This window comes from Saimiri boliviensis, chromosome 6 (assembly GCF_048565385.1).
Source record: "Saimiri boliviensis isolate mSaiBol1 chromosome 6, mSaiBol1.pri, whole genome shotgun sequence".
Classification (NCBI taxonomy): Eukaryota; Metazoa; Chordata; class Mammalia; order Primates; family Cebidae; genus Saimiri; species Saimiri boliviensis.
In genome coordinates, this window is record NC_133454.1 from 82,021,903 (window position 1) to 82,033,313 (window position 11,411).

Genomic DNA, 11,411 nt, shown 5'->3' on the forward strand with positions numbered 1-11,411 from the left:
CACATTTATTTGATCATGGTTTTATGTGACATGGGAGTCTTCAGAGTGAAGCCCCAAAGATAGAGGGATACTGTTCATTTTTATGCTTAGGTTCAACAAAATATGGATAGTCATGAAGAAATATAATTGGACAAAAGAGTAAAATCTCATGCTAATAGACTGGGGAACCCCAGCAAGGCTTGTCTCTTCAGGTCCTTCTTGGCCTCTCTGTACCACATTTCTTCATTTTGAGTATGGGGCAGGATCTTCTCTGGAATAGGAGTCTTAAGACCTACAGTCAAACAAGGCAAGTCAGATCATTTCTTTATGGCCAGTAGTTACACAGAAAGGTGGGTGGAAAGTTAGAATAATACTTTTAAGTTTTATGTCTGGCTCTGAGGAAACGGGGTTCTGGTTGTTATGAACTGCCTTCAGGAATAGGGAGTCTAGTTTCTGTGGATAGCCTCAGGGGAGAATGAGAGGCCAGGAAGGCAGGAGAAGGTCAGAGAAAGCTGCTTCTGAGACCCTCTACAATTTCTACACGATTGTATTGATTTCTAGCTTAATTCCACTGTTATCCAAAGACATATGGTATGTGACTGAAGTCCTTTGAGATTTGCTGGTACTTGCTTTATAACTTGACATATCATTTAATAAATGTTTCTTATGTACTTCAAATTATATATATGTGCGTATATATGCATAGATATTAATATATATATTTTCTAGTTATTGGATGTGATGTTCTATATTTGCTTATCAATTAGGTCGAATTTATTAATAGTGTTTAGTTATATCTTCTGTATCCTTGCTGACGTTTTTTTCTCTGGTCTGGTTTCTCTGTCACTTGCTAAGAGAGCTTTGTTTAGGCAGGTGGATCTCGAGGTCAAGAGCTCGAGACCATCCTGGTCAACATGGTGAAACCCTGTCTCTACTAAAAATACAAAAATTAGCTTGGCATGGTGGCACGCACCTGTAGTCCTAGCTACTCAGGAGGCTGAAGCAGGAGAATTGCTTGAACCCAGGAGGCAGAGGTTGAGGTGAGCCGAGATCACGCCATTGCACTCCAGCCTGGGTAACAAGAGTGAAACTCCATCTCAAAAAAAAAAAAAAAAAAAAAAAAAAAAAAGAGAGAGAGAGCTTTGTTTAAAATATCTAAGAATGGTTGAGGGGTTTGACTGTTTCTCTTTTTAATTCAGTAAGTTTTTGCTTTATATAGTTTGAGCCTGTGCTGTTAGGTATATACACATTTATGATTGTCATAGTATTCTTTTGAATTGATGCTTTGATAATCATTAAATGTCCCTTATATTTGTTATATTTCTGGTCTTAACGTCTTGGTCTGATTTTTTTTGATAGCTATACAACCTTTCTTTTGGTTTGTTTTTCACATGATATCCCTTTTTCCTTCTTTTCACTTTAACCTTAATGAATTATTATATTTAAAGTGTCTGTTTTATAAGCAACCTATAGTTTGGGTTTTTGAAAATCCAATTTGATGGTCTTTGTCTTTTATTTTGCATATTTAGCCTACTTACAGTTAATGTAATTACTGATAAATGCGACTTTAAATCTATCAGTTTACTGTTTGTCTTTCAGTTGTCTCATCTGACTTGTTCATTTTTTTCTTTTCTTCATTTATTTTTAATTAATCTGGAATTTTAAAATTCAATTTCTTTTCTTTTACTTATTATTTATGCAATACATGGTATATAGTGTCAGTGTTTAGGTATACTTTGTTCATTATTGTTTTAGTGGTTACCCAAGAGACTATAATGTTAATTGATGACTAAATGAATCTCTGTTAAATTAGCTCTCTTATCTCCTTCAGGATAACCTAAGAATTTAGAAAACTTTAAACTCCATTTACTGTCTTTCAACTTTTGTGCAATTGCTGCCATATATTTTAATTCAATACATATTTTAAACCTATAGATATGATTATTATGGTTTGAAACAGTTATTTTGTTGTAGGATTCAAGAATAAAACAAAAACAAAAAAAAGAAGCCGTCCATTTCCATTTGGATTCATGAACATTTTCTCTTTTAGTGGTTCTTCATCTTCTGCATCACTATGCGTTCATCTTGGATTGGTTTTCTTCTGCCTGGAGAATCCCCTGTGGCATTCCTTTTAGTGTGAGTCTGCTGAGAATAATTCTGTCAGGCCTTGTTTGAAAACATTTCACTTTTACCTTAATTTTTAAAGAATATTTCTTTAGAATATAGACTGCAAGTTGGCAGTTAGCATTGTCCTTTAGCATTTAATGATACCATGCCATTGTTCACAGCTTCCATTGTTTCTCTTCTAAGTCAATCGTCAGTCTCATTTTTAATTCTTTGAATTTAATTCGTATTTGTTAGCTTCTTACAGTATGCTTAAATCATTTATTTTAAAACTTTCTTCTCTTCTAATATAAACAGTGTAAAGCCATACATTTCCCTCTGGACTTTGCTTTTGCTGAATCCTACAAATTCTAATATGTTGTGTTTTCATTTTGTTCAAATTGTTTTTAATTTTCTTTGTAGTCTGGGTGACAGAATGAGACTGTCTGAAAAGTAAATTGTTTTAATTTTCTTTGTGATTTCTTTTTTTGATCTATGGGTTATTTAGAAGTGTGTTACTTAATTTTCAGATATTTGGGGGATATTCCAGAGTATCTTTTAGTTATTAATTTTTAATTTAATTCTCTTGTGGTCAGAGAACATGGTTCTTATTATTTCAGTCTTCTTGGAACTTTATCAAGATTGTTTTAAATCTCAGGATATAGTCTAACTTAGGAAATGTTTCTGGTGCACTTTCAAATAAACTGTTGCTGTTTGGTGAAGTGTTCTATGATGTGAAATAGGTCAATTTGTTTAATAATGTGTACAAGTCACACACTCTTACTTTTGTCTACTTAGTCTATCAATTTCCAACAGAAGAGAGTTAATACTCCTTAGCTATAATTTTTGAATTGTCTATTTTTCTTTTCAGTTTGGTCAGCTTTTGCTTCATGTATTTTGGAGCTCTGTAATCAACTGCATATATATTTAAAATTGTTTCATTTTCTTGTTAGATTTACCTTTTATTATGGAATGTCTCTCTTTATCTTTGTTAATATTCCTTGTCCAAAAATCGCTTTGATATAGCCTCATGAGCTTTCTTATTGATTCAAGTTTTCACACTCTAGTTTTTCTAAATTTTTACTTTTAATTTCTCCTTATATTTAATATAAATTTATTATAGACAACATATAGCAGGTTCTTACTTTTTAAAAATCCAGTCTGACAATATCTTCTTTTTAACTGCAATGCTTTGACGGTATATATTTAGTGAAAATGTTGACAGTAACTGTTTCAATACATGAACATGAGATTTATTTGTGTCTTCTTAAATTTCTTTTATTAATGTTTTATAATTTTCAGTGTATGATCTTTTACCTCCTTGATTAAATTTATTCCTAAGTGGGTTTTTTTGGAAGTTGTTATAAATGATAGTTTTTAAAATTCTTTTTCAGATAGTTTGTTGTTAGTGTATAGAAATGCTACTGATTTTCCTATGTTAATTTTGTATACTGCAACTTTACTGATTTCTTTTATTATAATAGGTTTTTTTGGTGGAGTTTTTGAGCACACTTATAATAGCTATTTCAAAATTCTCGTACATTAATTCCATCATATCTTCATTTCTGGGTCTGCTTTTATTGCCTAATTTTTCTCTTGATTATCAGACTTGTCCTGCTTTTTTACATATCTAGTAACTGTTTACCAACTGCCAGACTTTTAATGTTATATTGTAGCATGTTTATATTTTGTTTCTTTAATTAAAGAATTAAATAGGCAGCAAAGAATGTTGGCAGGCAATAAAGAATATTTGACAGGCAGTAGGGTAACTTGCAGATAATTTGTTTTCCTTTCAAGGCTTGCTTTTAATCTTTGTTCAGGTAAATCTATAATAACCTTTACTCTAGGGCTAATTCATTCCCTGTGATTTTTCTTTGGTCTCCTCTATCAATGCCTTAAATTTTTGTTCTACCCTGGCTAGGTAGAGCTTGAACATATCCCAGTCCTTTAGAAGCTTTCAAGACTGTTTAGCCTACAGCTTCCCAGCAGCTATTTGCTCAGCCTCACAGAGTTTCTCTCTATGCATCTATAGTTTACTATAAGAAATAGACTTAAGGGGATTTCTATGCTTATGTCTAAATTTCTTCTTTGCATATCTCCCTCTTCTCCAATACTATGCCTGACATATTCCAGCTGTCTCAGCCTGCCCAAACTCTCATCTGTTTTTTTCAACTCAATGAATCTGTTATGCTTTTTTAGTTTATTCTTACCTGCACTGTGATCTGGAAAGTCCCTCTAAGCAGAAAGCTACTGTGATTGTAGAACTTTCCTCTTTTGCTTTTGTTCTTGCCTTTATCACAGTTCTGCACTGCCTGTTGTCCCATGCCTGAAAATAGATGCTTCGTGTATTTTGTCCTAATTTTCGGTGCTTTGAGTTGGGAGATGAATTCCAGAATCAGTCTTTCTAACATAGCCAGAGAGGAACAATGTTGCAAAGTCTTTAAGATTTTACAAATGAAAAGTTTGCTAGAGCAGGAAACCAGGTGTGGTGGCACATGCCTGTACTCCCAGCACTTTTGGAGGCTGAGGCAGGCAGATTACCTGAGGTCAGGAGTTCGAAAGCAGCCTGGCCAACATGGTGAAACCCATCTCTACTAAAAATACAAAAATTAGCTGGGCATGGTGGCAGGTGCCTGTAATCCCAGCTACTCAGGAGGCTGAGGCATGAGGATCACTTGAACTCAAGACAAGGAGGTTGCAGTAAGCCGAGATCATGCCACTGCATACCAGGCTGGGTGACAGAGCAAGACTCTGTCTCAAAGAAAAGAAAACAAATATGTACTAGAATGGCTGGTTCTGTGATGGAGAGGGTAACAAGAAAAAGACTCAGTGGCAACTATATAACTTCTTTCTTGACAGAAGTGTAAGAAATGCCTTATCTTTGGAAGCATTTTCTCCTCAGTTTCAAAAGAAGTTTCAATGGAAATACTTATTTTTTGAAAGTTAGAAGAAGTTTCAACTTTAGGTTTATATTTTTTCCATAAACAAAGGCTAACTAGGCAGTTTTCTAATGTTGCAGTATTGTTAGATCACTGATGATGATAAAGTGGCTCCTGCTACTCTTGCTGCTGCCAATAATGAGAACATTTAGTTAGGCGCTGCTAATATACCAGGCATTGTGCTAGGCACTTTACACTGATTATCTTCACCCTTCCGCAACAGTTCTGCAAGTTAGAAATCATGATCCTGAGAAACTCAAGGAGGTAAAATTATTTCCTCAGGTCATACGCTAAGAAGTGAAAACTCCGTGACTAAATTACTCAGTGGTCATTTAGTGGCTAGAATTGGGACGTAATCTCAGCTCATCAGTAACAATGCCTCCTCCCATTATTAGACTGCTTTCTGATTCTGTCTTTACCTGAGCTTTCCATTTGGCAAATTAAACTGGAAAACAGCCAACTCCCTTCCCAGAGAGGCTGTATTATTATATAGATGTTTTGCATTATTTTGCTTTGAATAACAACATATGTAAATGTGCTTCTGGAGGCTAAACTACCCTTATTTTGTCAAACTTGGCCTCTCTCGCTAGGGTGAATAGTTGAAAATTTTAGAGAGGAAAAGACAGGCTGGAAAGAAGGTTAGTTGACATGGAGTTGCTTCTTCTCCTTTCCTCCGACCCAACACATATTTCTATTCAGACATAAGCAGCCACAGCAGAGTCAAGATTAGTAAATTTGATATCATGGAGTCCTAGCTGGTCCTGATAGTGATCAGAGTGGGTTAATCCAGCTATTACTCATTAACTCTGCATCATGTTGATATGTAGGGGCAGATGTTCTTGCTGAGAAGAGTAAAAGCCTCCTGTGGCACCTGGAAGACCTTATTAGACAGAGTCCCCAGCCAGATCACAGAGAGATTCTAGTTAACATGGGCATTTTGCTGCCTCTAACCATCTACCTCTTATCGGAGGTTGGCCTATCTCCTCGACTTGGGCTCTCCCTTGGGCCCTGCATTGTTGAGCCATCCCTATCTTAAACGGCCTTTCCTGGCATTTGAATCACCACTTCGATGATGTGATAATATCTGCAAGTTGGGAAAATAAAAATGGCATTTGTTTAGCCATAATTAATGAAATATTTATGTTGCATGAGACTATGTGATAAAACCTTAGGCTTAGAGTCCTTTTGCTTCTGATTACATTTGGGATTTTTTTTCCCATGACCAGACATTCTGACGCCAGCTCTTTTACGCTGAGCAGATGTCATGTAGTAAAAATGGGTGCCAGATGCTGTGAGCCACAGAAGGGCGATTTGTTTAAGAGCTGGCTCCAACTTTTTTGCATTCAATTACTCTGCAGAACAAACCTTACACAAGCATTTAGGTAACTCAGCTAACTTCAGACATGCATTTTAATAATAGATTTTTATCTCTGAATGCATTCTGAGTAAGGCACCATATAAATGGTGTTAAGGAATTAATTGATTTCTGTGTAATACCTTGGCTTTTTTTTTTTTTTTTTTAATATGAAAAGAGAGCTGCAAAGCTCTTGGCAGGAACCCAGAAATGTAATTAACGTGGAGGGCCAAATTTTCAGTTGCCCTTAGGTACTGTTGCCTTGTGCTCACAGCAGGTGCAGTGAGGGGTGGGTGGGGAGGAAGGAAATGAGAGGAAGCGGGGAGGAGGAAGGAGCAGCTTTGGTTCATAAAGCAGGAAGCAAAGCTAGCAGTTCATTGAGTTTTTCTGTTCCCATTTCAGACTCCAAGAACTTTCCCCTCAGAGCACAAGTAACAGAGGCTTCCTCTTGTGCTTCTTCTACTACCTCCTCCTCTGCAGATGAAGAATTTGATCCCCAGCTTTCTTTGCAGTTAAAGGTAACAACACTTGGTCCCCCAAAGAGGGCCTTGGCTGGTGGGGGCTGCTTACCATCCAGATTTCAGACCCCGTGTGGGCTGCAGCTGCAGTGGTTTCGTTAGGAGGATCATGTATCATTGCATCCGACATGATCCTCTCTTTACCTGGAACACCCCAAGAATTGTATCTTAAAAAACACTTGTACAAGTTTGCCTTTCTCAGTCCCACACTTGGGAGAAAAAAAAGAGAGAGACATATTTACTGGAAACCATTTGGTGACGGCAGCTCTTAAAGTGGGTTTAATATATGGTCCAACAAGCAAACCATTGAAAAAATTACAACAAACAGATGCATATTTCCCTGGGGGAAGCACAGCTTCATTTAAGAAGCACTAGAGGCAGATTGCATGGAAAAATGTTATGTTTATTCTAATCAGAAATACGAAATGAACCATGCAGTTGCATCTAGACATAGATACTCCAAGGATCCCTGCTGTGAAAGGGACAAGCTCCGTGCCAGCTGGGGAGACTGGAGACTTCTTTTCTCAATGAACATTAATGTTTCTGGAGAACTCTTTAAACTACTCTCATGTCCATAGATTTAAAAACACAAACATTGTATATGTCTATAAATGTGTCCATATGTCACATTCACAGGGACAGACGTCCCATAACCAAAGCCCACCATTGTTTTCTTTATCCACTGAAGCTGGAGCGTTTTCACTAAGACAGTAGAGTACTTGGCACGAGTGGTAGGGCGGGTGGGGTGTTACTGAATGGTTGGACCTAAAATGCAGAAAGAGAAGCAGTTCGCTGCTCTGGTCGTGTTTATTTTTTGGAGTAGTGAGGATCTGGGGAGGGAGGAGGAGAACCAAATTTATTTATACACTCAACTTTTCCATATCTGGCATTAGGAGCTTTGGCATCATCTCAAGTCACTCAGGGGTTCCAACTCCCCATGGCCCAGCTTGGAGTAAGGCAGGAGGGGTCTGGGACGTGTGTGAGTGTGTGTGTGTGTGTGTGTGTGTGTGTGTGTGAGAGAGAGAGAGAGAGAGAGAGAGAGACAGACAGAGACAGAGAGATGGGGGGCACACAGGGGAAGGGAAGAAAGAGAGAGGGAGGGAGTAGAGATTGAGGGAAAAAGATGTATGAATTTCTTATTTCTAGCAATGATGTCTCTGATTAGTTCAGTATTCAACACAAATGAATTGTGTGTGTGCTGTATTGATTTCTGTGGTTTTCTTACTGCCCCTTTCATCCCCTTGAGTGACCCTGAGTTAATTCTGTATTCAAATTAGGCAGAGATTCCAGCATCAGCCATCTTGACACGGAGAATAAAAGAATAGAATGGCCCAAACATGCTGAAATCACAAGACGGTGGTATCTAGGACCAGTCTCACAAATAGCTCCTTGTCCTCCTGCTGGTCCAGAACAGAGCCCACCATCACATCAGCTTGCCAGGCAGTAAAGCATGCCTGCCTCACCTGGCTTCGGACCTGGCCCACTCTTAAAGGAAGGGAAGCTGGCAACAATATTTCTTCTTTCCAACCTCTCGAGGGCTCATACTGAAGGAACAAGAGGAGGTTTTCGTCCTCTGGTTTCTTTGTCTCTTCTGTCCCATGCAGGTGTGTCCCCAGCCAGGTGGCACAGAGCCCATGACAGCTCAAATGAACCTTTACACAGGAAACCGGAGGCAGGATGTGTCCTCTCAGCCTCTTCCCTTTGCTTCCCCCTTGTTCCCCACTGCCTCTCCTCCCACACCACCACCTAGATCTAAGAGACTAAGGCAGGAAGTGATGCAGCAGCGTGTCTTTGATTCTGCCAGATTTCTGCATCTTTTCTTCCATAGCCCTTAGCTTCTTTCCCTCTCTGCATCATCAGTGAGGATATAAGAACTGTGCCTTGTATACATAAGGCTGTGTCTTTATTAATGATGCGTCCTTCTTTTATGTGTCAGCAACTTTTAATAAAATGCAATAAATGACTTTCTTTTTCTAGGTTCTGTTTTGCTGACTCTTGATAAAGCAGTCAGAGTCTGTTAGCTTTGCTGCTGGAAAGCGCTGAGACCACGTGATGCTCTTGAGGCAATTCCCCCCACCTTTCACCTTGGAATTGCATTCAGTGGTCTTCATTTAGGAAGGAACATTGGCATTTCTTCTCTGTAGTCTCACTTTAGAGTAGGGCCTTGTTGTGTTTAAATGGTATTTGGCACAAGGAAAGGCAGTATAGAGTAGATGAAATGTGGATACTAGATTCAGGCTACCTGTGCCTAACTCCTGGCTTTGCTTATTAGTAATTGCATCATCTTGTACAAGTTAATTTCCTCTCTGAGTTTTGATTTCCTTATCTGTAAAGTAAGTGCAATTTGAGGAATAAATGGGATGACACGTGAATCAATTAGTATAGTATCTGACATGCAGCATTTAGTAAAAGTGAGGATTTATTACATAGGTTACTATAATGGAAGCTCAAGGGACACTTGTTAATAAATGAACTGACTCTGTATAGACTAAGTTAGACAATCTCTGGATGACAGTTACCATTGATCCCTACCACCTCTTCCCTAGAGCTTTCCAGAAAGATCCTAGCTGCCCAGTGAGGAATACCCCATGCAAAAGGTCTGGAATCTCCATTCAGAGTGATTGACAGTCAATCTGGTAGTTACCTCCTAGAAGCAGAGATGATACTATGTGGAATAACTTGAGTTCGAAGAGTCAAAATTTTCTTCCAAGGATGAAAAAGATCTTTAGGATTTGCGGTCCTAAGTAGAATTCCAGAAAAATAGCCTGTAGGCACCAAGCTAGCTACAATAATTTTTAAATTTCATATTTTTGTTTCTTCCAGCATTAAAAAGAAATGCGTAGAATGCTTTAATCCTCATCCTAGTTTACATGAGGTTGTGTATGCTCAAAGGCAAATAGTAAAAATAGCCCAATTTGAACATTTATTTTGTAGATACAAATGTCTGTGTGTGTATATATGTAATATATACTCCACACAAAAATCAGAAATAGATTTCAGGAAAAAGTGATAATCGTGCTAATTTAAAATATAATAAGCATGTTAATAATAAAAATCATGCTATTACTATTTATTGAGAGTTTATCCCGTGTCTCTTTCAAGTATTCTACAAAGGGCTTAGCCTTATTATTTCATTTAATCCTAGGCACTAAATTCTTCTCATTACTCTAAAGAAGGCACTGAAGTTTAGAACATTGTGTGACATTCTGAAGCTCACACAGCTCAGCTGGGATTGGATGCAAGCTCTGCCTGTTTCGTGGACCCAGCGCTCAACCATTAGTCTTTGCTATTTCTCCCATCAGAAGTATCTCCTGAACTTTCCAGTATGTGGAATTGGCCACACCGTCATTTCTCTTTTCTCTTGTGTTTAAAACCTGGAAGTGACACTATCAAGATCTAGACTTCTACTTTCTATGCATTAGTTTTGAATTTCTTTTTAACAAGCACAGGTACATACACAACCCAGTGACAGTAATGCTATAATTGTGTAAACAAAGTGAGGTTGGGAAGAGAAGCAATCTCAGGCTTCCCTCAAGCCAAAAAACACGTTCGTTGGAATGATACATTTCTCCATTTCCAGGTTTAATTAGCCACTGTAGACTCAACTTAAGCACTATTTGAAGTTGTTAACTGGTTTACATGTAGGAGAGAGACAGCATGTGTGTGTACGCCTGTCTACTTGCCTGCCTGTCTCTCTCTCCCAGGCCCCTCATCCATGAGCTATATCATAGCACCCCTGTAAAGTATAATTCTTTCTCTCAGCTGAACCCAGCTAGTACTCTATATCGCAATTCCCAGCTGCAGACCTATATATACGCTGCCTCCCTTATACACACGTAGCAGTTTCCAAATCCAGAACCTACTAGCAACATGTGGCTACTTAAATTTACACTTAAATTCATTAAAATTGAATAACATTTAAAATTCACGTCATAATTCACACTCACTTCCTTTCAAGTGTCCACTAACCCCATGGAGCTAGTGGCTTCCGGATTTTAGATAGCACAGCAATAGGTTATTTCTATCATTGCAGAGAGTTTTACCAATGTCGTTATTTTGGAAACTAAGCAGTGGCTAGGAATCATTAGTGGGAAAGGGCAGACACCTATAACGATATTTTGTAAATTTCAACCTCATTTTTCTCAGACATAATTTTTTTCTCTATTTGTTGTCATAGGAGAAGAAGACTCTTAGAAGAAGAAAGAAGCTGGAAAAAGCAATGAAGCAGTTGGTTAAGCAAGAAGAATTGAAAAGACTCTATAAGGCTCAGGTCAGTAAATAAACTGGAGAGGAGTGAGTGGGCCTGGGTCCTCTGGGACTCTGGATGGAAAAGAGGTTTGAGAGTCTGTATTGTATTAGGGAACACAGGAGAAAGGTCAGTCTTCTTCTCTGAGGGACCAGATCTGTGGCTGTTTTAAAGAGGCCCCAGCTTAGTCTCAGTAGGACTCTGGGTCATGGACAACCCAGGTGTTAATACGGCCTATTCTCAGCCACCCCTCCATCTGTAGACATGTGAGG

At 38.2% G+C, this 11,411-nt stretch overlaps 1 protein-coding gene across 1 annotated transcript in view; it reads left to right on the top strand.

Annotated features, from left to right (window-relative positions):
* MICAL2 (microtubule associated monooxygenase, calponin and LIM domain containing 2) overlaps positions 1-11,411 on the top strand; it is a 252,739-nt gene that overhangs the window by 213,511 nt on the left and 27,817 nt on the right. Inside the window, exons 32-33 of the mRNA XM_074401099.1 lie at positions 6,778-6,893; positions 11,071-11,163. Of these exons, the coding sequence (XP_074257200.1) occupies positions 6,778-6,893; positions 11,071-11,163 (209 nt within the window). The remainder of the gene's footprint in view (positions 1-6,777; positions 6,894-11,070; positions 11,164-11,411) is intronic.